This window comes from Diadema antillarum, unplaced genomic scaffold (genome assembly GCF_040938485.1).
Source record: "Diadema antillarum isolate AM-2024a unplaced genomic scaffold, OU_Dant_1.0 scf00000099, whole genome shotgun sequence".
Taxonomy (NCBI): domain Eukaryota; kingdom Metazoa; phylum Echinodermata; class Echinoidea; order Diadematoida; family Diadematidae; genus Diadema; species Diadema antillarum.
In genome coordinates, this window is record NW_027270988.1 from 4,706,737 (window position 1) to 4,728,870 (window position 22,134).

General features: G+C 43.6%; 1 protein-coding gene across 1 annotated transcript in view; it reads left to right on the forward strand.

The window, feature by feature from the left end:
• LOC139718744 (MYG1 exonuclease-like) overlaps positions 1 to 22,134 on the forward strand; it is a 35,359-nt gene that overhangs the window by 9,231 nt on the left and 3,994 nt on the right. The window contains exons 4-6 of the mRNA XM_071630211.1: positions 7,232 to 7,462; positions 8,155 to 8,233; positions 20,099 to 20,221. Coding sequence (XP_071486312.1) covers positions 7,232 to 7,462; positions 8,155 to 8,233; positions 20,099 to 20,221 — 433 coding nt within the window. The remainder of the gene's footprint in view (positions 1 to 7,231; positions 7,463 to 8,154; positions 8,234 to 20,098; positions 20,222 to 22,134) is intronic.

Sequence of the window (22,134 nt, forward strand, 5' to 3'; positions counted from 1 at the left end):
AAAGGTGCTCGAGCGTTATCGAGTCAATGCATGGATAAAAAACAAAAATCCCCTTTCATAGACATAACGTACAATCTTCGCTGATTTCGATATCTCGCCTTTAACCATACCTTCTAGCATGATGACGTCATCAAATTAGAAAATAACGATATGGACTTGAAAGTTGTTCAATGTATAACATATTCATCGTACGTTGTCAGTTTGCTATTGACAAGACGATCGATCACATGAACATGAGGCAGCTATTAGTACCTGTATGAAATTATTATAGGCATGGTTATCAAATTCCCCTAAAATCCTATACTATAATACTCGAAGTTGTTGTTGTTGTCGCGGCCTTATGTATTTCCTGTTTTATTTCGGCGTTGCTGGTTTCTCTATCTCCTCCCGAGCCGTCGGCTCCGGGCAGTTGCGACCGGTGCCGTCGGCCGCAGGAGAGTATCCTACATCGAATGGCGTGGGTTTCGTCCCCTCTCCGCCTCCGTGTCGACGTCGAGGACGAAAAAGAAAAATTAATTAGCTATATGCATAATGCATTTTTGTGCGTGACGAAAGAGCCGAGCGTTTCAATATTCACGGAACCTGCGCTGGCCTCCTGCTTTCTCGATCTTCCATCTTTTAGCTTGCAGAGACACTGGGGGATACTAAAGATGATGGTGCAGCGAAATCTCTGACATCTTCCGGCGGACGCGCACGCACACACACAATGTACTACTATACCTCGCAGAACTCTATACACACTCTACACTGTGTGTATATAGTTCTGTGATGTACCTTTGCCTCCGCCTGTTACGTGTACTGAATGTATTGACGATGGTTACACGAATCTGTGTGTGCGTGATATGGAGTACAAGGGCATTTACGTACAGTTCGCCATTATTGGCGCCCCAAATGAAAACAACGAACGTTGGTTATGTAATTGTATTTTGCACAACTGCAGAATACTATATGCAGCTCAGGTACGTCATTTAGTTTGCTCGCCGTTTGCTCTCAAGTCCGGTGTCATTGTACGCAGACTGTTAAGGACGCGGCTAAATATATTTGCCGATCGTACCCTTACATATCAGATTACACGCGCAGCTGTGTCCATTCGTTTACTGCAGAGCTGCTGTAATCATACATATTCATAAGATGAGCGGACGTAGAGGAAAACCTCGCTTTGCCGACCGCCTATTTTTAAAATTGCAAGTGGAAATAGAATGTGTGGTTCTATGGTCTATCAAACCAAGTTTTGGTGACGATAAAAAAAAAGAGGGAGCAAATGAAGATGAATGCAGTGATGTATATACATTGTATTCTTCTTTCTTCCATAACATGGGAAAAATATTAAAGAAAAAAAATACGAGGTCGTGAGAACCTACTCCCACGGGTGCCCATTAAACCTGATGACTATGATCTCCCCCTCCCCAAAGAATAACAATGATAATAATAATAATAATAATAATAATAATAATAATAATAATAATAATAATAATAATGATAAGGATAATGATAATAATGATATAATAATAACAATAATAGGAGCAATAATTGTAGGCCTAATATTAATTATGATAACGTACAATCTGAAGCAGATGTAGTTCTATATTAATATGATATATCAAGCCAAGTTTTGGTGATTAAAAACAACAAGGAGGGAGCAAAATTATGAAGACGAAAATATCTTATTTTTCTCTCATAACGTGGGGAAAAGAAACATGAAAAAAAAAAAACACAAAACAAACCGAGGCCTTGAGACCAGCCGTGGATTCCCGCGGGTGCCCGCGTGGATGCAAGAGCAGGGGGTAATCAAAGTCATAGTGTTAATATCTTCCCGTTTCGACGGGAACAACCTGTGGGCAGAACTTTCGCGGGGAATCTCATTTGCGTTTTTGGTAATTTTTCCCTGAATGTTTTTGTTTTTTGCCCTGCGGAGGTGGAAATGTGTGTGTGCGTGAGGGGGGGGGGGGAGGGGTGAGGGGCAACAAGACAACTGTTGGACTTCAACGGGTGCAAACAACCCCTCGAAACTCAAGTTCTATAATAAAAGCAAGTAGTGGCGGGAATGATCCCTACCAATGGACCGGATCGCCTGGCATATACTACAAAAATGTATTATACAATTTCTGGGAAGGGTGGTCATTTAGAAGACAGCACAATTAACGAAAGAATGAGAAGACTTTTCTTTTTATTTCTTCAATAAAAATGTGCAAAATCGTATTATGAGAAAAAAAAATAAAACCCCTCAGACCCGTGGATTTCCACGGGTGCTGCTAGTTTCCTTATAATTGCTTTATTTTTACACACAGTTAAGCTATCCCTTTAAACTCGTCACAGTTTAATTAGAATCATTAACATCATACATTAGTACCATATTCAGTTCCATAGCTGATCACGTTTGCTAATTAATTAAGATTAATTGTCTAGAATGTGTCATATGGCCAACCTGTATACACACGTACACACACACACAATGCTAAATGTATGTATCAAACCTCTGTAACACAACTTTGAACTAACTGTAGGAATTATCGCTGTACTTATCATCTATACTTTTTATCACTATCTGAAACTCCACAAAAACCACTAATTGACAAATAATCATCAATACAGAAGACTGACTTAAAGGAACAATTCAAATACCTTTTTTACAATGTATAGCTTGTTCCATGTATAAATCAGCACAAAGTAACCACGACTACATTGTGTTACTGAATTGATATGAACAAATTTCATCTTATTACAATATTTTAAATCAGTTTGAAAAGCCCAGCCTGCAAAATTTTGCAGCAGTCGAAGTAATGCAGTCTCCAACGCAAAACAAAGGGATACTATGTGAGTGTGTGCGTATAGTTGTGTTTACATGCGAACGTGATTTCTACATGGACGAAGGTGTAGTACTCCATTGAAGAAAAAACAAATTAAAAAAATAATTATTTTCTTTCGTGCTCTTGTGAGGTTCGAACCCGTACGTGTGCAACCTCACGTTTCTGAGACGACGCCTCTAACCACTCGGCCATACGTCTCGACGAGAAAATTAGAGGAACGTAGATTTATGTACGTGAAAGATGAATCAGGAATCGTTTCGTCCACATTCCATTCTCATTTTCAGTTTTAAATTGCAAAATTGTCAACCTCATGAGGAGATTTCAAAGAATAAAATGCATGATTACTGCAGCTTATTGTCACAGCTACAACATACTTAAGTTTCAGAGGAAATGAAACAAAATCAGGTGAGATAAAGGTGCTTAAACGTTGTTAAGTCAATGCATGGTTAAAAAAAAACTCACCTCCCATAGACAATACACGTAAACTTGTCCGATTTTGCGTCTTTACCTTTAATCACAATTTAAGGTATGATGACGTCATCAAATATCAAAAGCATGATATGGACTTAAAAGGCAAATGTTCAAAGTACAACATATCTGAATTTGGGATAATATTGAGCTTAAACAACAGAGATACGAGTAAATGAATGACAGAAACAGTACCTCAAAAAAATTAATTCCACTTTTTTGATTTCAGATGATGATATGATGACGTCATGAGTTTTCCTGGCAATATTGGTACTTGAAACGTTATTTCCAATTCATATGCTTTTGTAATATGCAATAGAAATATAGGGTCAATGGACGATTTAAAGAGCTATGCCGAAATAAACAAAGACATGTTTTTTCACTATATTTGCAGAAAGACGCGCACGCGGAATTTCAACTTTGACGCCAGTGCATTTCTTTGTTATAGGTCAACATCGATCGGAAATCAATGGATATTGTTACTCAAAGTATCAGGAATCCAAATCAGTCAAAAAAAATGCATTTTCATGTTGCTTACGCCCTCTGCGCGCGAAATTGCGCGGACGGACGCGCACGCGAGAAAATGTTTGAAACGCTTAAAATTGTCTGAAACTTCGAGATTTCCCATTGGGAAGTCGTTTTGAGCCTTTTAAAATTTTGACGCGCGCAAACGCGCGCGTAATGAAGACCTGGGTAACTAGCGTTAAAAAGTAAGATAGAGCGTGACCTGAACTTTATGTCCACCGAAAATGATACAGAAATGATATCCAGTTATGAAGTTATGATCGATCATGTGACAAGTTCCGAAAATCACAAAATGGCGCCTAGATGACGTCATAGATATGCTACTGTCATGAAAACCTTATTGTGGCTAGATTTTGTCATGAGACATGTTGACTGAAAATGTCATGTTATTCCGTAATGTCATTGTTGAGATATTGACGACACAAAATGTGGCAGAAAGAAAGAAGAATAAACGAGATATGAAACTCGTCACGCTGACGAGTTAGGTGATACGCTTGGGGTCATCAGGTGTCGGTCATCTGTGATCGACAAAGAAAAGAATGTGATATAGGCACCTTGAAGTTATATTGAGCGTGCATGCAAAACCGTTTCTCTAACCACTCGGCCACGGGACATCCCCGGAAATGGTAAGGGAAAAAAGAAATGTATAGATATTACAGGGGGAAAAGTCAATGCCCACTCAACAATCGTGGCCGCGTGAACATGTATTGCATTGCTAGACGGAAATGCGGCCTTGTAACGACTGATGTCGCTATGCCATTTCTGGCAACTTGGGAAAAATACGCGCCGTAGACATAAAGCCTATAATCGGCTGGTTTTGATACCTTGCCTTTAATCACAATTTTCAATGTGATGACGTCATCAAAGTACAAAACAATGACATGGTCTTGAAAGACAATTGTTCAAAGTACAACACCTCAGTCGTCGTCATTACATACTATGATCGGTTTGACAAAGTCAGCCTGCAAAATTTTGCAGCAGTCGAAGCAATGTGGTCTCCAACACAAAAAAGAGGGATATGGTGTGTGTCTGTGTGTCTGTGTGTGTGTATAGGTGCGTTTATATACGAACGTGATTTCTACATGGACGAATATGTAATACAAAATTGAAAAAAAAAGTAAAATAGCTAAGTATTTTGTTTCGTGATCTTGTGGGGTTCGAACCCGCAACTTCACGTCTCTGAGACGTCGCCTTTAACCACTCGGCCATACGTCTCGGCGAGAAAATATGAGGAACGTAAACTTATGTATGTGAAAGCTGAATCGGGAATCGTTTTGTCCACATTCCATTCTCATTTTCAGTTTTAAACTGCAAAATTGTCAACCTGATGATGAGATTTCAAAAAATAAAATGCATGATTACTGAAGCTTATTGTCTCAGCTACAACATACTTAAGTTTCAGAGGAAATGAAGCAAAATCAGCTGAGATAAATGTGCTTAAACGTTGTCAAGTCAATGCATGGTTTAAAAAAAATCACCTCCCATAGACATTACACGTAAACTTGTCCGATTTTGCATCTTTACCTTTAATCACAATTTAAGGTATGATGACGTCATCAAATTTCAAAACCATGACTTGGACTTGAAAGGCAATTGTTCAAAGTACAACATATCTGAATTTGGGATAATATTGAGCTTAAACAACAGAGATACGAGCAAATGAATGTCAGAAACAGTACCTCAAAAAAATTAATTCCACTTTTTTGATTTCAGATGATGATATGATGACGTCATAATGTAATTATGGAAATATTAATACTTGAAACGTTATTTCCAATTCATATGTTTTTGTAATATGCAATAAAAACATAGGGTAACCAGACGTTTTAAAGAGCTATGGCGAAATAAACAAAGACATGTTTTTCGCTATATTTGCACAAAGACGCGCACACGAAATTTCAACTTTGACGCCAACGCATTCCTTTGTTATAGGTCAAAATTGATCGGAAATCAATGGATATTGTTACTTAATGTATCAGGAATCCAAATCTGTCAAAAAATGTGCATTTTCAGTTTGCTTACGCGCACTACGCGCGAAAATGTGCGGACGGACGCGAACGCGCGAAACGCTTAAAATTGTCTGAAACTTCGAGATTTCCCATTGGTAAGTTGTTTTGAGCCTTTTAAAAGTTTGACGCGCGCGTACGCGCGCGTAATAATGTCTTAGGTAATTAGCATTAAAATGTATGATAGAGCGTGACCTGAACTTAATGTCCGCCGAAAATGATACAGACATGACCTTTAGATATGAAGTTATGATCGATCATGTAACATGGTCCGAAAATCACAAAATGGCGCCTAGATGACGTCATAGATATGTTACTGTCATGAAAACCTTATTGTGGCTAGATTTTGTCATGAGACATGTTCCCTGAAAATGTCATGTTATTCCGTAATGTCATTCTTGAGATATTGATGACACAAAATTGTCCAGAAAGAAAGAAGAATAAAAAGAAATAAAGAGAGATTTTGACAATCACAATAGGTGATACGCTGATAGCGTATCACCTAAAAATAGTGCATCCATGTTCCACCATCCTGTACAGCACACTTCTCTCGCTAAATTATCACTATTCAGTCTCTGTGAAATGAAGGTCTGCACTGTCACCAGTGTAGCATACCAAATATTTCACTGCACTGATCTAAAAAAAAACAACAACAACAACAACAAAACAAATTCTGTTTGTGTGCCATGCTCTCCTTTTTTTTTTTTCTTTCTTCTTCTTCTTCTGTTCTGTTTGTTTTGCACATCATTTTTGAACCCCTGTTATAATTACAAATTGGGAACAAATCAGAATTTTTTTTTTCATTCTTTTGGTAACTCATTCTTTTATTATTGCAAGTCTCTTTTCAGATACCAGACAGTAAGAGAAGCTTTAATGCATCTTTCATATATATCCCATGCTTAGAATCATCCTGTTCGTTATGTCATGTCAAATGCCATCTTGTCAGCACTTTTACTGGTATTCCATGCATTACCTGAGTCAGATCTCATATCTTCACCAGGAGTACTCATTTTTAGATACGGTGTACATGTATCTCAAAATAATACAATAAAGCAAGATATAAATTTTCGCACATGAAATATTTTGCATATTGGAGCCGACGTTTTTTTTTTCATGTCTTGACATTTTAACAAAGTGCCACTGGCAGCCTATAATGCATATAGTGTAGACAAGAACTTCTGCATGCATTTTAATTTTGCTAATCTTGACTACATTGTACCAAGAAAGTCACAAAATTAAAATGCATGCAAACATTTTACGTGAAGAGCCTTCATAAAAAAATAGTGGATCTTGTATACTGAGCTTAGCCTCACAGATATTCTATCTTTGCAGATTCTATTTCTTCGAACGTGTAATACATTACTAGTAGTTACTCAGACCCAGACCTTCTACTAACATTCGTTTTCACCATTGTTCTACAACTAGAACCTTTAAGGAAACGATGAACTCCATCAATCCTAAGAAACCCTGGACAACAAAGCTGAGCAGTGCAGGTCTCGTCTACCTCCACTTTGGAGAAGAGGTCATTCGTCTGACCCTTGACCTCCAGCCAGATGACCCCAACCTTCCCATCATCTATGACAAAGTCTATGAGAACTTCATGGAGGAGGTTGATGCCATCGACAATGGCGTGGATCAAACAGAGGAGAAGCCAAAGTAAGCATCGTTCAATCTGGCGCAATCTATTACTGTACACACTGTGTTTCAGCCAGTTTCATAGCATAATATCTTAAATACAGATGTACTCCATTAATTGCGTAGCTCCATGCAATTAGCAGTTTGACCTACGAGAGAGAGAGAAGGAAGGAAGGGGAGAGGGCACATAATTGAAACATTTGAAATAATGCATGATATGAATTTGGACAAGTGTCATGATGTTGTTTAATGGTAAACCCTGGACAGTGCTGTGTTCAGCAAGACTTCAACTCAAAATCTGTGTGATTGTGGGTCCATCATATGAAATTACAACTAGAAATAATGTACCTATGATGCATCTTGCTCGGAACATGTCAATTGCGTAGTGCACAGAGACCATAGAATAGATCTTTATGACGTAAGGGCCTTGACTTTCTCTTTCACACAATGTGTGATAGCACAAGGTGTTGATGTACATTAAACACATATATCTGTATAAAATGTTACGGCTGATGACAGATCATTATCTTTTCTACATTATTGTGAAGTTGGCAGCTGGTATAGGCAGACGAAGAACAGAGCTACCTGAAGATTAAATATTTGCATGCTGTGTTCAAATAATGCAGATACAATCGTATTGCTGCCTATGAGTCATCATAAAGATGGCAATTGCATTTCATAACCAATCCATTTGACTTTGTCTCTCAATCCAGGTATCTGATTACAACCAATCTCAGTGCTAGAGTGAGTCACTTGAATCCAAACTGGAATGATGAAACTCAAGACTTTGAGGTAATTCACATTTAACAACTCATACTTACCTAATTATGACATATTTTATCTTTTATCATTGATAAATACACCATAGCTGGAAATTGCCTAGATGTATGTTCAGTGATCTGGAGTTCACCAGACGTCTTCGCATCCAGTGACATAGTGAGCTGTTTTTAAAACCAACGTACGTCATATGAAGTACTGAGGTCCTATTACTCAAATCACCATGAATCTCCAGAGGATTTGCATTTTACTTAAGAAAAATATTCATGATAGAAGAAATGTTGAAACAGTTAAAACCTCTTTTAGAGATAACTTGATATGGGTTAACAGGCCTCGAAATAGGATTTTGGAGGGGCAAGGCCATTTAGTAAAAGGGCACTTTTTCCAAGAGGCCAGGGCACTTAACCCGTTCCTTACGGGAACCTGGTTTACCAGGTTCCCGTGGGAGCAACTGATATACGGGAACTTGGTTTACCTGGTTCCCAAAATGAAGACAAGGGTGCCTGCTTCAGTGGCCTAAATTCATGTTTCTTTGTGTTAAAATGCTCAGAAAAGTGGGTTTGATAAAAAGATCAGAGTTTATTCTATCAGGATTTGTTCTCCTGCTGTTTAAAAAAAGGGGGTTTTACAGTATTATGTACCTTTTCCTGATTTAGTGTTTTGCTTGTTCTGCTGTAAACTCGTACGAACATGTGGGCAATTCCGCAGTTAGGTGGACATGACATGGATAAAAGAAATGTGCCTCTTTATCTTACTCTTTAATTTAGGTATCAACTAATGCCATGGATGTTCACCAATCACTAAGGTCTTTCAAATTCAGTAGATTTTATTTTTCATATTTATTGATTTTGCGAGATCTAAAACCATCATTTAAAATGTACATGTGGGACTGGGGATGCAGAAATTCACTTAAATGCAAATTACAGTGGGTTGCTTTGAAATTTTTTCCTTAAATTTTTGCTAAAAGGTAAAAGATGAATACATTTAAATACTCCAGAAGTCGTGTGACATTTTGTCAAGTACAGAAGGGTGAAATGACCTGCGGAATTACTCCGGACAATCGGTCGAACTGCTAAAAATATTTGCGTGCACATTTGTCATGATGCAATAATTGAAATTAATGCAACACTTTGTTTGAAGTAACTTGAAATTTTGCACACTCTTTGTTACAAGACATTGATTTTTTTTGTCATGTCCTTTTTTCGTAACGTTACTAACCAGCCCTTTTAGTTGCCATAGCAGTTCTAATATTTATTGGATTGTACTCATTCTTTTCTATATCATAGACCTGGGGAGGATGAACATGTTTTAAGATGATTTTGACTTGAAATGAATAAATGGTGATTTAGCAGTAAAAATAAATATCTAAATTTCTTTAAATGTAACGTTACTAACCGCGGAATTGCCCATGTACATAATGATCAAGGCTGAGATCAGTTAGAAATGCGGGTTCGCTGACCCCAGTCACCTCATTCAGGTACCTGGTTTTGTGTGGAACAAATGATTCTGAGCGCTCATCAGCGCTCGCTCTATTCATACCTCGCACCCGATCGATATTTCCATTGTTCACGGGCACATGTAGTTGACCGTAGAAAGGGGGACACAATGAACCGCTTGACTGCCTTCACACAGCTGGATTACCAACCTGTGTGCCTCTCTGTCGACGGGCGAAAAGAATCTCGTTTGGGGGCATTAAAGGCACTCAGAGAATTGCGGAAGGAACGGGTTAAGTCAGTCAGAGGGGCACCAAGGCCACATTGGAAAGGACATGTTTGGTGTTTATGAAAAAAGAAAGAAGAAAAACAAACCGAGAAAAACAAACAAACACACACACACACACACAAAGTGCAACACACAACAAAAACCTCTTCCCTACAGCTGTAACACATTCCCGATCTCCGCGTTTCTATCAGGTGAAACGACATTTTTTAAAACAGGAATAAAACAACAGTAGGTATTGATTGAAACTCGACACCCTTTCAGGCCAGCCAGGCCAGGCTGCCATGAAACTTCAAAGCACATTCCGACAGCTGGCTGGCAAAACCACAAGGCAAAGGAATTTGCGTGCGCGTGTAGATTGCTATGATTAGTCTGTGACAGACAGTTCATGACCTCCAAGAATGCGCCAGTACGTGCGGTTTCTTCTGTTGATTGGTCTCTCTCTCTCTCTCCACCCCTCCCCATTCCCCAGTCTGGCACCTTGGCATCGTGGGATTTTTCTTTTTTCTTGGTGAACTTGGTGTTCACTCTTAACTCTATCTGAATATGCGCTGCCTAGCTAAATACTGTAGTGGTGGCCGGCCTACTACAAACATTGAGTGAACTATTGTGCAACAGTTCTTACCTTTGACTGGCGTTTTCTCTACTGCAGTAAGGTAGGATTCTGGTTGCCCAAGGCCCAAGGAACAAGTATGTCTGGTCGGGCTCGTACTGTTCACTGTCTAGGCCCGGCGGGTTTGCGCCCTCGGAAACCGAGGGCAGTCCGACGGTCGTCGAGTCGGTCCGAGTAAGTCCGAGTCAGTCCGAAGTCGCTCCCCACTACACTCTTCCCCGTCGCATTGAAGCTTCCTGGTGGGGACGCGAGTCCCCCTGGTAAGCTTCACCCCGGTAAATGCGACCAAATTGGGAAGCAATAGGGGGATAGAAAGTCCTGAGGGATATCGTCAATATCCCTCCGTCAGAGTTCCTATGCCGTTCGAACTGAATAAACGGTCCAAAAATATAAAGCTACAAAATATAAATGAGGTAACTGACCCCCCTTAACGGCAGTAATAAAATAATTGTATCCTCGCGGAGGATATAAAGACTCAACAATAAATTTCAAAAATCAATATTTGCATAATAAATGCACTTACTCCTCCCCTCACTCCCCCCTCCGCCATGCGAAGGGGCTACAGCCTGCACCTGCCCCACCTTCTAGGGGTGGGGCACCTGGGCCGCTGGGACAGCCGGTATGTGGGCCCCAAGACTGTCCTTTGGGCTACTAACCCTCTGCTAAACAGCCCGCAAGCAGACAAATTGCCTAACCTAAAGGTTAGCCGGGGCTTTACTGGCCAACCCATGTGCACACACTGAGCTCTTAATGTGTCTCCAGTTCCTCTGCGACTGGTCCCCCTTTGATCATTCCTGATTGACCATGTGGACCAGCCTGTTAACACTCCCTTCCCAATGCCTTCAAAGAGTCTGGGTCCAAACCTGTAGCCCATCTACCAGCCTGTTGGCCAAGTCTTCAGCTCGGCCGAGGACTGATCAGTAATTACTAGGGAAAAGCACATACCTCTACCTTTACGGCTGGTGTGCTGGGACCTTCTTGGGACTGGTGACATCCCAAGTGCAGGATCACTTCTGGCATGGGGGTGACCTCAAATTCTGCAAGGTATCAGAACTCCTGTCACACTGGGGGAAACATATCTTTGAATATAACTTCTGCAGGACTTGTACCAATCAAGCAAACCTGCTGAAGCAATAGAGCGAGTCACTGGAGAAGTGGGTGCAGGGTGGCCTGCTGGGTCCCCACCTGTCGATTGGAGGGATGGGACCATACAGATACCCCCGCTAGGGGTGTTTCTGGGCACCTCATAGCCCAGACCCTTTCTGAGGAGGACCCTTTGGGCCTTGATCCTCCCATGCCCCAAGCAGTGTGAAACAGCTTTTGGGGGCCTTACCTGCCTTTATGTCCTTACCATGTCATCGGAGGATGACTCCCCTCCATTGGTCCTTCCCCTGATTGTATTGGGGGTGGTCTTGCTTGACCGAACCTGAAGGGGGACCACATTGTCTACGTCTTCCGCAAAGGATGACCAATTCTGGTGTGCCCTCTGACAATATTGGCAACCCCCACACGGCAAATCCTCGGGGGTTATACCCATGCGGTAATCTTCGCACAGGTTGGATTGCTCCGGGATACGGGAGAGTGCATCCGCATTGACGTGGTGACGTCCTGCTCTGTACTCGATCCGCATATCATATTGGCTAAGTTCTTCCAGCCACCTCGCTAGTTGCCCCTGGGGGTACCTGAACCCCAAGAGCCACCTCAAGCTACTGTGATCTGTACGCACAGTAAAGGAGCGACCCAAAAGATAATGCCGATATTGCCTTGTGAACATGACTACGGCTAGCAGTTCCCGTCTGGTGACACAGTACCGACGTTGAACTGGAGTAAGGGCGATGCTACCATAAGCAATAACCCTCTCCTTGCCCTCCTGTATTTGGCTGAGCTCCGCTCCAATTGCATAATTAGACGCATCTGTGTCTAACATGAACGGATCCGTTAGGTTGGGCATTGTCAGTACCGGGGCCTGCGTCATTAGATCTTTGATCTTCTGGAAAGCCTGATTCTGTTCTGGTCCCCAGTGGAACTGTTTTTTGCCAGTGATCTCGTAGAGTGGGACCGCCACTGCTGCATAATCCTTGAGGAAAGAGCGGTGGTAATTAACCAAGCCTAGAAACTGCTCGACCTGCTTGGTCGTGGTGGGGGCTGGCCACGCTTGAACTGCTTCTACATGGTCAGCTTTGAGGGAGATGTAATTTTCCCCCACTTCCCGCCCCAAGAACTCAACTCTCTTCTGGAAGAGGTCGCATTTCTTGGGCTTCAGTTTCAGCTGGTAGCTCCAAAACCGCTCTAACACATGCGTGAGATTCCGCACATGATCCTCAAAGGAAGTACCAAGCACTATCACATCGTCTAGAAAGGCCAACACTATCTCCCAAGTCAGCCCCCGAAGGATCAAATCCATGGCCCTCGAAAAAGTGGCCGGGGCATTACATAGGCCGAAACCCATGCGGACAAATTCATAGAGGCCATACTTCGTTATGAAAGCGGTCTTATGGCGGTCCTGATCCTGGATGCGCACCTGCCAATAGGCTGAATTTGCATCCAGTTTCGAAAACCACCTGCTGCCGGACAGAGTGTCCAGGCACTCCTCTATGTTTGGGAGTGGATAGGTGTCCTTCCTGGTGACAGCGTTAAGTGCTCGATAATCTATGCACCAACGGACGCCCCCATCTCTCTTGCGAACCAACACCGGAGCCGACGCCCATGCAGACTGGGATTGCTGGATCACTCCAGCACGCTCCATTTTGTCCAGATGGGCTTTCTCCTCTGCTGCAAAGCTAAGAGGAGTTCTTCGCATACCCTGCTTGATTGGGTTAGCGGCTCCAGTGTCAATTGGGTGCGTAATAGCTGTGAAATTGCCAAGGTCGAATTCATCCCTGGCAAACACATCGCTGTATGTTATTAGCAAACGCTTAAGCTCCTGTTCCTGGTCCAAAGAGAGGGAACTCGAATGTTGGAAAAGGTCTGCAATGTGTTCTGGGAGTTCTAACTGTTCTCCAGATTCCACAGCTTGTAACACACTAATGTTGTCACCTTCTGCTGGTGTAGGTGTCTGAATTTCAAACACCTCGCGTGCCTTTCCGATTACACTATTTCGGGGAATATGCATGCTCCTATCGGTAGGGTTGACCACGTAGGTGCAACACGAAATTCCCCCATCATGTAAAGTGTATGGGATAAGCACTGGTAGCCCTGCAGAAGGTTCGACCACGAATGTATTCATCCGCTGGTCAATCACCCCAGTAATTCTTTTCACGGCGTTGGGAGGCACCACTACTCGGTACTGGAGTGTGACTGTGGCCACCCGGTCCTTGTCTGGAGTAATTCCAAACTCAAGTGGGATGGCCTGGTTCTCCATGACGAGCTCCATGTCCTTGATGTGAACATCAATTCGATGGCGTCGGAGAAAGTCTAACCCAAGAAGCATATCATCTTCTATGGGAGCAACGTGGACATCCTCGTCAAAGAAATGCTGGCCCAGCTGAATAGTAATTGGGCCGACCACCAACCCCTTCATGGTGAGGTCGCGGCCTGCATTCCTAAGAGTGACTTCTCGGATTGCACATGGCTGTGGGTCCAGTTTTTTATAGACCCTGTCGGAGATCAAAGTGACCTGGGCTGCCGTGTCTACTACAGCTCGTATTAGTCTATTGCCGATCTTAAGGCGAACTCTGAGCAGTGAAGTAGAACTCAGCTGGCAGACAATTGCCTGCTCCCCATGGTCCTTGACTTCCTCCTCCGCACCAACCTTCTGGGTGGGAGGCACGCCTTCACCTGTAATGTTGGCTGTACCCATGATACACACATGTAGGTTGGGATTCATTGGGATCTCCCAGTCCAAGTATCTCGGGACCGGCAGCGGGCTCTGTTGCACTGTCTGCAGATGAGTCCAGCTGGTCCACGAAATCAATGAAAGTCCTCACCTGATCATCGGTCAAGGTCTGGTTGCCATCCGAGAGAGGTTCTTGCCCCTCCTGATCTGAAAAGGGGCTCTTAGACGAGGAATTGCCTACTGGTAAAACCCGGCCAGATCTAGGTCGGGCCAGGGGTCGGCCTCCTCCCCTGACCCCTCCTCGTTTAACTCATCCCTTTCATCCTCTGCCACGGCTGACACTGTATCCGCAGCTTGGGGTGTATTACCCTCCTTGCGTGGTGAAGGACAATCCCTCCGGAAATGCCCTTGCCCCCCACAATTGAAACATGCACTTGATGTAGGTGCACGCTGGGCAGGGGTATTGGTACGAGGTGCCGCCCGAGGAGAAGGAATGGGAGAGGAACGAGGTGGAGGACGAGATGGTCCAGGAGATAAAGCGCGCACCGGGGCACGCCGAGGAGCTGGCGAAGGGGGCCATGCCTGTTGGCACAGCTGCTTCACCATGATGGTAAGCTGCTCCACCTGATTGGTCAATGGAGCAATCTGCGACTGGACCTCTCGTCGCAAGTCTGCCTGAGACTGATCCAGCCTTTTCTTGATCGTGGCTAGGTCCTGTTCGACACGGTATAACCGATCGTCCTGTGTCTCAGGAGACCTGTGGTCTGTGGGATGTGCCTCTACTCTCTGTACCAGATGAGTTGGCTCATCCTCCGAGGCCACAAAGCGCACTTCTTTGCGGTGCTTACCGAAAGCGCGTGCGGTCTGCTGAACCCATTGAGCATGGAGGGTGGCATCCTTGAGGGTAGCAAACCGCTGGTTCAACACTTGTTGACCTACCTCCCGATCAGAGCAGCCTTGACAGAAGCGAGTGATGATCTGTCGCTCCAGTTGCTCTGTGGGGATACCCAGAAATGCGTCAGAAGCTAGCTGGGTAAGGCGGTCAGCCCACTCCAACAATGATTCGGTTGGGCCTTGGCGTGCACCAGTGAACTCCACATGGGCGAATTCAGGTTGCAGTTGCCCGTCAAACCTTTCCTTCATCTGCCGCGCTAGGTCGTAAAACTGCGGGGCAGGTTCACGGTGCACAAGTGTTGTATAATAATCCGCAGCTTTACCCTTAAGGCACCAGTAGAGCTGCAAAGTACATTCTTCGGCAGACCATCCACTTTGAGTGGCAAAGGCCTCGAATTGTCCGAAGAATGTATGCCACGACCGACCAGTCCCATCGTAAGTTATAGACTTGGGAGCATGTCGTGGCGGCCAGGCCATGCAAAAATCCTCTCGCCGACTCAGGCCATTGCGATCCTGAGCATATCCTGCTGGTGGATTTCCCACAGGATACGTGTGCCTTGATTCCGAAGAATTGGCAGACGTTGATGGCTGAGGGCAAACAGGCTCTCGCACATCACGGTAGGGCTGGTAAGGTGGACTAGAATAGTTCGCACCTGGACTAGCCTGTGACTGCGAAAAACGCGACCCCCCTTCAACCGACTGGAATGGTCGGGGAGGAGCTTCCCTTCCTGCCTGGCAATCAGGCTGTGTGGAAATTGGGAATGCATCGCGCCTACTCCCTGCCTGATAAGACTGGGAGGGTGCCTGCTCCCTCTCCGCCTGTGCAAACTGTTGCGCAGGCGGTGGGTAGCGATCATGCATATAGACCTGCGGGCCTATTGCGGTACCCCCGGCTACAGGCAGAGGACCGAAAACGGAACCGCCTGAAGTGGACGGTGAACTTCTGGAAGTAGGACCCCCACCCTGTGTGGGAGTAACCCCACTGGATGGGTCCTTTTCTGCCCTTAGCACGGAAAAGTCTAGGGAGGGGATAATCTCCTGGGGGCATAATATGCCTGCCAGGTCCGCCATGTCTTGGAATGAGCTTGGCGTAAACACCCCTACCTGTGCTCTTATGCATAGGAGCCGCTGGGCCTGTCCAAGGTCGACTCCTGGGAGTGCAGCCAGCTCCGCAGCAGAGCACACATTAATGTGCACCTTCTCCATGATGTAGCGAAGACAGGTATCCGAAGTATACCCGTCAACACCTCCCAGGGAGAAGGCTGTAATTAATCACTAACAATAACCACTATACCTAAAAACCCTAATCTAACTTAACCAGAAAAAACATACAATTACACGTCAGTGAGAAACCAAACCTCACTTGAAAAAACACGAACTAAACCTAACTCTACACCCCTTGTAAAAAAAATAAGTAAAAGAGGTGCAAGTCGAAACAATTAGCACAGAAACTAAAAGCGATGGCGTTCACCTGGACGCCGATAATCTAAAGAGCCTTCTGTACAGCACAGAAGATAAAAAGGAAATCAATAAATAATTACTCAGTTGTTAAGATCTCAACTAAACACAAAATAAGCTGCCCCCGGCTGATAAACCCATGCCGGTAGGCATCCACTAATGACAAAATTACTTGAACCTTAGTTTCAACATCAATAGATGGGAGTTCTATCCCACTATCCTCATCCATCCCCCCATGAAAAAAAAATGCTGTAAAAATAAACCAAAGGAATGAGGAATACCTAACAAACCTGCCTAAACTTAACGCAAAAAAAAAAAAAAAAATTATTATACCACTATTAGTAACACTCAACCAAACACCAAAGAACCCTATGCTGAAAAAAGGGAACGACAAAAGTCAAAAAATGACACTGTCCGTTATCGCCCCACAAAAGAAGATAAACTACACAATTAATCCTGTTGATACAAAAAATCCACCAAAATATTCACTAATTCAGGCAAAAAAAGAATCTCAGCCTTGTAGGCCTCAATCACTAAAAGCAAAAAATTAAGTTTCCCTACTACTTCAATCTCAAACTGCTCGTCCTCACTGTCCGTGAAGACGAACAGAAAAATAACCAAAAGTCCAATTCCAATAAAAGTAGACTAGAAGCCTACTTAAATCCACAATACGAAGATAAAAATAAAGAGAATATAAACCTAAATGTCACTATTAATTCGTATAAATCACAAAACGGCAAATACAATGAACTTCTTACCGTACCTGCTTCTCTACAGCTCACTAGCCTGATGCGAAGACGATGACAACTTCACAGCGAATGGCAATGAACGGGCTGTAGCAGCGTTGGCGTCGGGAACGCGAGCGTCGCACAGGCGGCCGTGCTGTACACAAACCGTTGTGCTGGCTCTAGCGTTCTATGCAGCGCACACACGCACGGCGGGCAACGCGGACGTGGTTGGGGGACTCGAAAATACAGAACGCGTGCGTAGCACAGCACAGATGAGCACCATACAATGCCCAATGCGCCGGCCTCAGCGTTCCGTAGGCCACCCTCCCCCGCACTACCGTGCCGCGAAACACGCGACGTACGTGTGCAATCCCACCGCACACCACTATTAACGTGATGCGTGGTATGGGATATAAAGTGCGAGGTATGAGTTGCACTTCGCTGCACTAAGCAGCACGCGCACGCGTAAGCTCTATATCTACAAAACAGAACACCCACAAACAAAACGCAACGAGGACCAGGACCGGCGAACACCAGTCCAGGCGCCCCACACACACAACACACGACAATGCAAACCAGGAAGAACACAAACACAAACAACGATAACAACCAACGGACTAGAGACTCGCTCGGGAGAAAGGAAAAGAAGAAACGGATAGAAAAGACAGAAGAAAAAGCAACTTTATTTGATAGCCCGAGCGGCTCCCCTGACGTGAGCAGGGTGGGCACGTCCCTAGACCGACTAGACCAGACACGCAATACGAAAACACACGTAAACACACACACTCGACAGCACTGTCAACGGACGGCAAAACACACGCGCAATCACAATGCAACTCACTACTATCACTCACATACTAAACACGCGGACAACGCGAAGGTGCCTAGCATATGTGCTACAGTTCACACTGCAATCGGTGCTAGGACGCCAACGCGATCGACCGAAAAACGCGGACAGTGCGAATGTGCCTAGCATATGGGCTACAGTTCACACTGCAATCGGTGCTAGGACAGCGCAACTGACCGAAACACTGTAATAAGAAATTGGAATAATAACGGGACCAATAAAATATAAACTGTGATGTAATTATATCCTAACCCTAACACTAACTAGCCCTACACTACCTTACTAAAATAAGAATTTATTTAGACGCAGCAGTTCAGTGAGAAAAAACGAACACACAACTCACCGACTGAGCGCGGTGGAGAGAAACGGGAAAAAACCACCAGAGGAAGATTGTAAAAAAAGGAAAATATGACTAGGCAAACCTAGCAAGAAACCGCCAAAAAATAAACGCGGATGGAATAAACTATGAAAAACAGCTACAAAAAATCACCCGATTCGATAAATGATTCGAAAACCCAATGATTTATTCCCATACACGTCACCCCGGGGCAGCTCAACCTCGGCTCCGCAGTGGGCAGAACACCTGCACTTCACCACGCCTGTCGGCTTGAAAGCACCGGTCTGACGGAAAATTAAGACACGAATTACGCGATCCAAAGATCGCTTTATCAATCACTTTTGATTCGAGCGGTACGCCGAAGCAGTCGGACAATCGGTCCGCGACGTACCAAACATAAAAGAATTACCGAAGAATGATTAGCACCTAACACTACTGGACTACAAAAACCCTAACCAAAAATTACTGCAAGCGTCACCGACACAGCGTGCCGTGACTTACAGTAAGCCTTACGCTAAAACTAAAACTTCGTTAATATGGCCCAGTCTCCGCTTCCCCGTGTGCACGTGCGGCGGCAGTCGTGGCAGCTCACAGCGTGCCCACGCATGCAACGCACGTAATATGGCAGGGAAGCGAAGCGAAGAAAGTGTGGGTCCCCCACGTGGAAAATTAGAGTCGGAAAAAATCGTTCAAAAATTGCCGACTACGTCATTGTAGTGGTGGCCGGCCTACTACAAACATTGAGTGAACTATTGTGCAACAGTTCTTACCTTTGACTGGCGTTTTCTCTGCTGCAGTACGGTAGGATTCTGGTTGCCCAAGGCCCAAGGAACAAGTATGTCTGGTCTGGTTGGGCTCGTACTGTTCACTGTCTAGGCCCGGCGGGTTTGCGCCCTTGGAAACCGAGGGCAGTCCGACGGTCGTCGAGTCGGTCCGAGTAAGTCCGAGTCAGTCCGAAGTCGCTCCCCACTACAATACATACTCTCACGGCCGCTGCTGCGCTGTGGAGGCAGTCGGGACGGTAAAAGCCGGTCGGGCGTACGTACGTACACGTCGTCTCGTATCTCGGAAAGATACGTTGAGTTTGAATCAGATACATCGGGACGCGAGTGAACTGAAGGTATGATATTTGAGATCAGGAAAGTTGTTCAAGCTTATTAAAGAGACTTTGAGAAAGGGCATATCATACGTCATAAATAATAACTTTCATTCTAAAAGGGCACCACGGCCCCAAGAAAAAGGGCAGATTTTTTTTGGCCGTAACTTTGATCAAAAAACAAAAGGCATTGCGGCCAACGAGAGGGGCACCGACGGCCATGGCCGTCGATGGCCGTCGGTTAATTCAAGGCCTGGGTTAAGTTTGACCTTGAAGGCCACATATGAATTGAACAAATAGACTGTGTTAGCAGATGAAAAGATTTGTTTTGTTTTGCTTTGGTTTTTTTAATATTCCCAGCAAGGTAAAGCTCTTGATTAACTTTTCACCTGACAAATGTTGTTTGTCCTCAGACTGGCTTCAAGCAAGCTGTGGAGATGACCGGGAAAGAGTTCCTTGATCGTGTGAATTTTTACGGCAAGGTGTGGCTGCCTGCTAGGAGTGTGGTGGAAGCTGCCTTGAAAGACAGATTTGATGTGAGTCAGCCAGCAGGGTGCTACAAACTTACCTGTCCTCTTACCCAGGGCAATTCTCCCTATTGCACAGAACCAAAAAAACTCACAAATAGCAGCAGCACTGTGTTAAATTTTTCTAACAATCTTATTTCAGCCCATTAAACACTAATTACAAGCCTGGAGAGTCTAATTTGGGGTTTGTTTACCATATTAACAATTGTACATCATAAAAACTTCCAAAGGTCATTTCAATTCTTATATATTTTATTGTTCTTGGATTTTTTAATGCATTTTAGTCAGGGTTTAAGACATATTTTCCCATAATCAAAATGCTAATAGCATAATGAAAAGTGTGAACTCTTACTTTGATGTCCTACATAGATTCCAATACCTTTTCATTGAAACCAAGCACTCAAGATCGGTCAGTTTGTACCTGCACAGTGCACTACCGTTATAACGAAATTTCGTTATAACCGAACAAATACATTATAATTATATGGAAAACAAAGAAACCGCGTATATATCATATTCTGTTTGTTGAATACTCGTCTGGAAAGCTATGTGAAATGGGATGGTACAGTGCACTCCCGTTATAACGAAATGCTCGGGACCGGCAGTTTTCTTTCGTTATAACGAAATTTCGTTATAACCGCACAAATACAATGTATAACAAAACCAAGGAAACCACGCATATATCATGTTCTGTTTATCTTATCTTATATTACACTGTGCAGCTATGTGAAACGGGATGGTACACTGTACCTTTTAAATTTCGTTTGGATAATCACATTAAAGAGAGCATAAAATTGACGGAAACTGTGCGTGACACACAGAGCGAACACAGCGTGATGTGAAGCGTTCGCCCATGCTTGTTCCGGTACGTATTTTCGAAAGCGATCCACATTTCGTTATAACGGAGCACATTTCTTTTGTTTTTCTTTGTCCGTGGGGCTCGGAAAAGACTTCGTTATAACGAAAATTTCGCTATAACCGTGTTCGTTATAAGCGAATTTCGTACCGTAGACATTAATGGCGATAATTTTGGGACCAGAAGTTTTACTTTGTTATAACGAAATTTCGTTATAACCATGTTCGTTGTAACGGGAGTGCACTGTACCTTTTTAATTTCGTTTAAATATTACAAAGAGGATAAAGTTGTTTGTTTATGATAAAGAACCTTCGAAACAATAAAAACAAACCTTATTTAATTTTAGATTATTGTATTACAATAACGCAAGTTCCCATTCGAAACTGTGAGTGACACACGGAGCAAACTTACAGTGATTGAAGCGTTCGCCCATTCAGAGAGGCTATGAATGATTGTTCTGCTACGTATTTTCGAAAGCGATCCGCATTTTGTTAGAACGGAGCATATTTCTTTTGTTTTTCTTTGTCATTGGTGCTCGGAAAATACTTCGTTAAAACCGTGTTTGCTATAAGCAAATTTTGTACCGTAGACTTTAATGGCAATAATTTTGGGACCACAAGTTTTGCCTCATTATAGCGAAATTTCGTTATAACCGTGTTCGTTGTAACGGATGTGCACTGTATTTAGAACATATATTTGCACTCTTGGTTTTTTCTTTTTCTTTTTTATGCCTCCGCCACGAAGTGGTGCCGGAGGCATTATGTTTTCGGGTTGTCCGTCCGTCCGTCCGTCCGTAATGAATTTTGTGGACAGGGTAACTACCAAAACCTTTTGAGGTATCCTAATGAAACTTGGCATGTATGTGTATTAGGGGGTGAAGTTGTGCCTATCAACTTTTGGGTGCACATGCTCAAGGTCAAAGGTCAAAAGGTCAAGGTCAAATGCTTAAAATTTTACTATTTCCCCCATATCTATGCAATGCCTGAAGATATTTTCTTGAAACTTAGTGTATACATGTACTACCCAATTAAGATTCTCTGGTGAAAGTTTGGGGTCATGAGGTCAA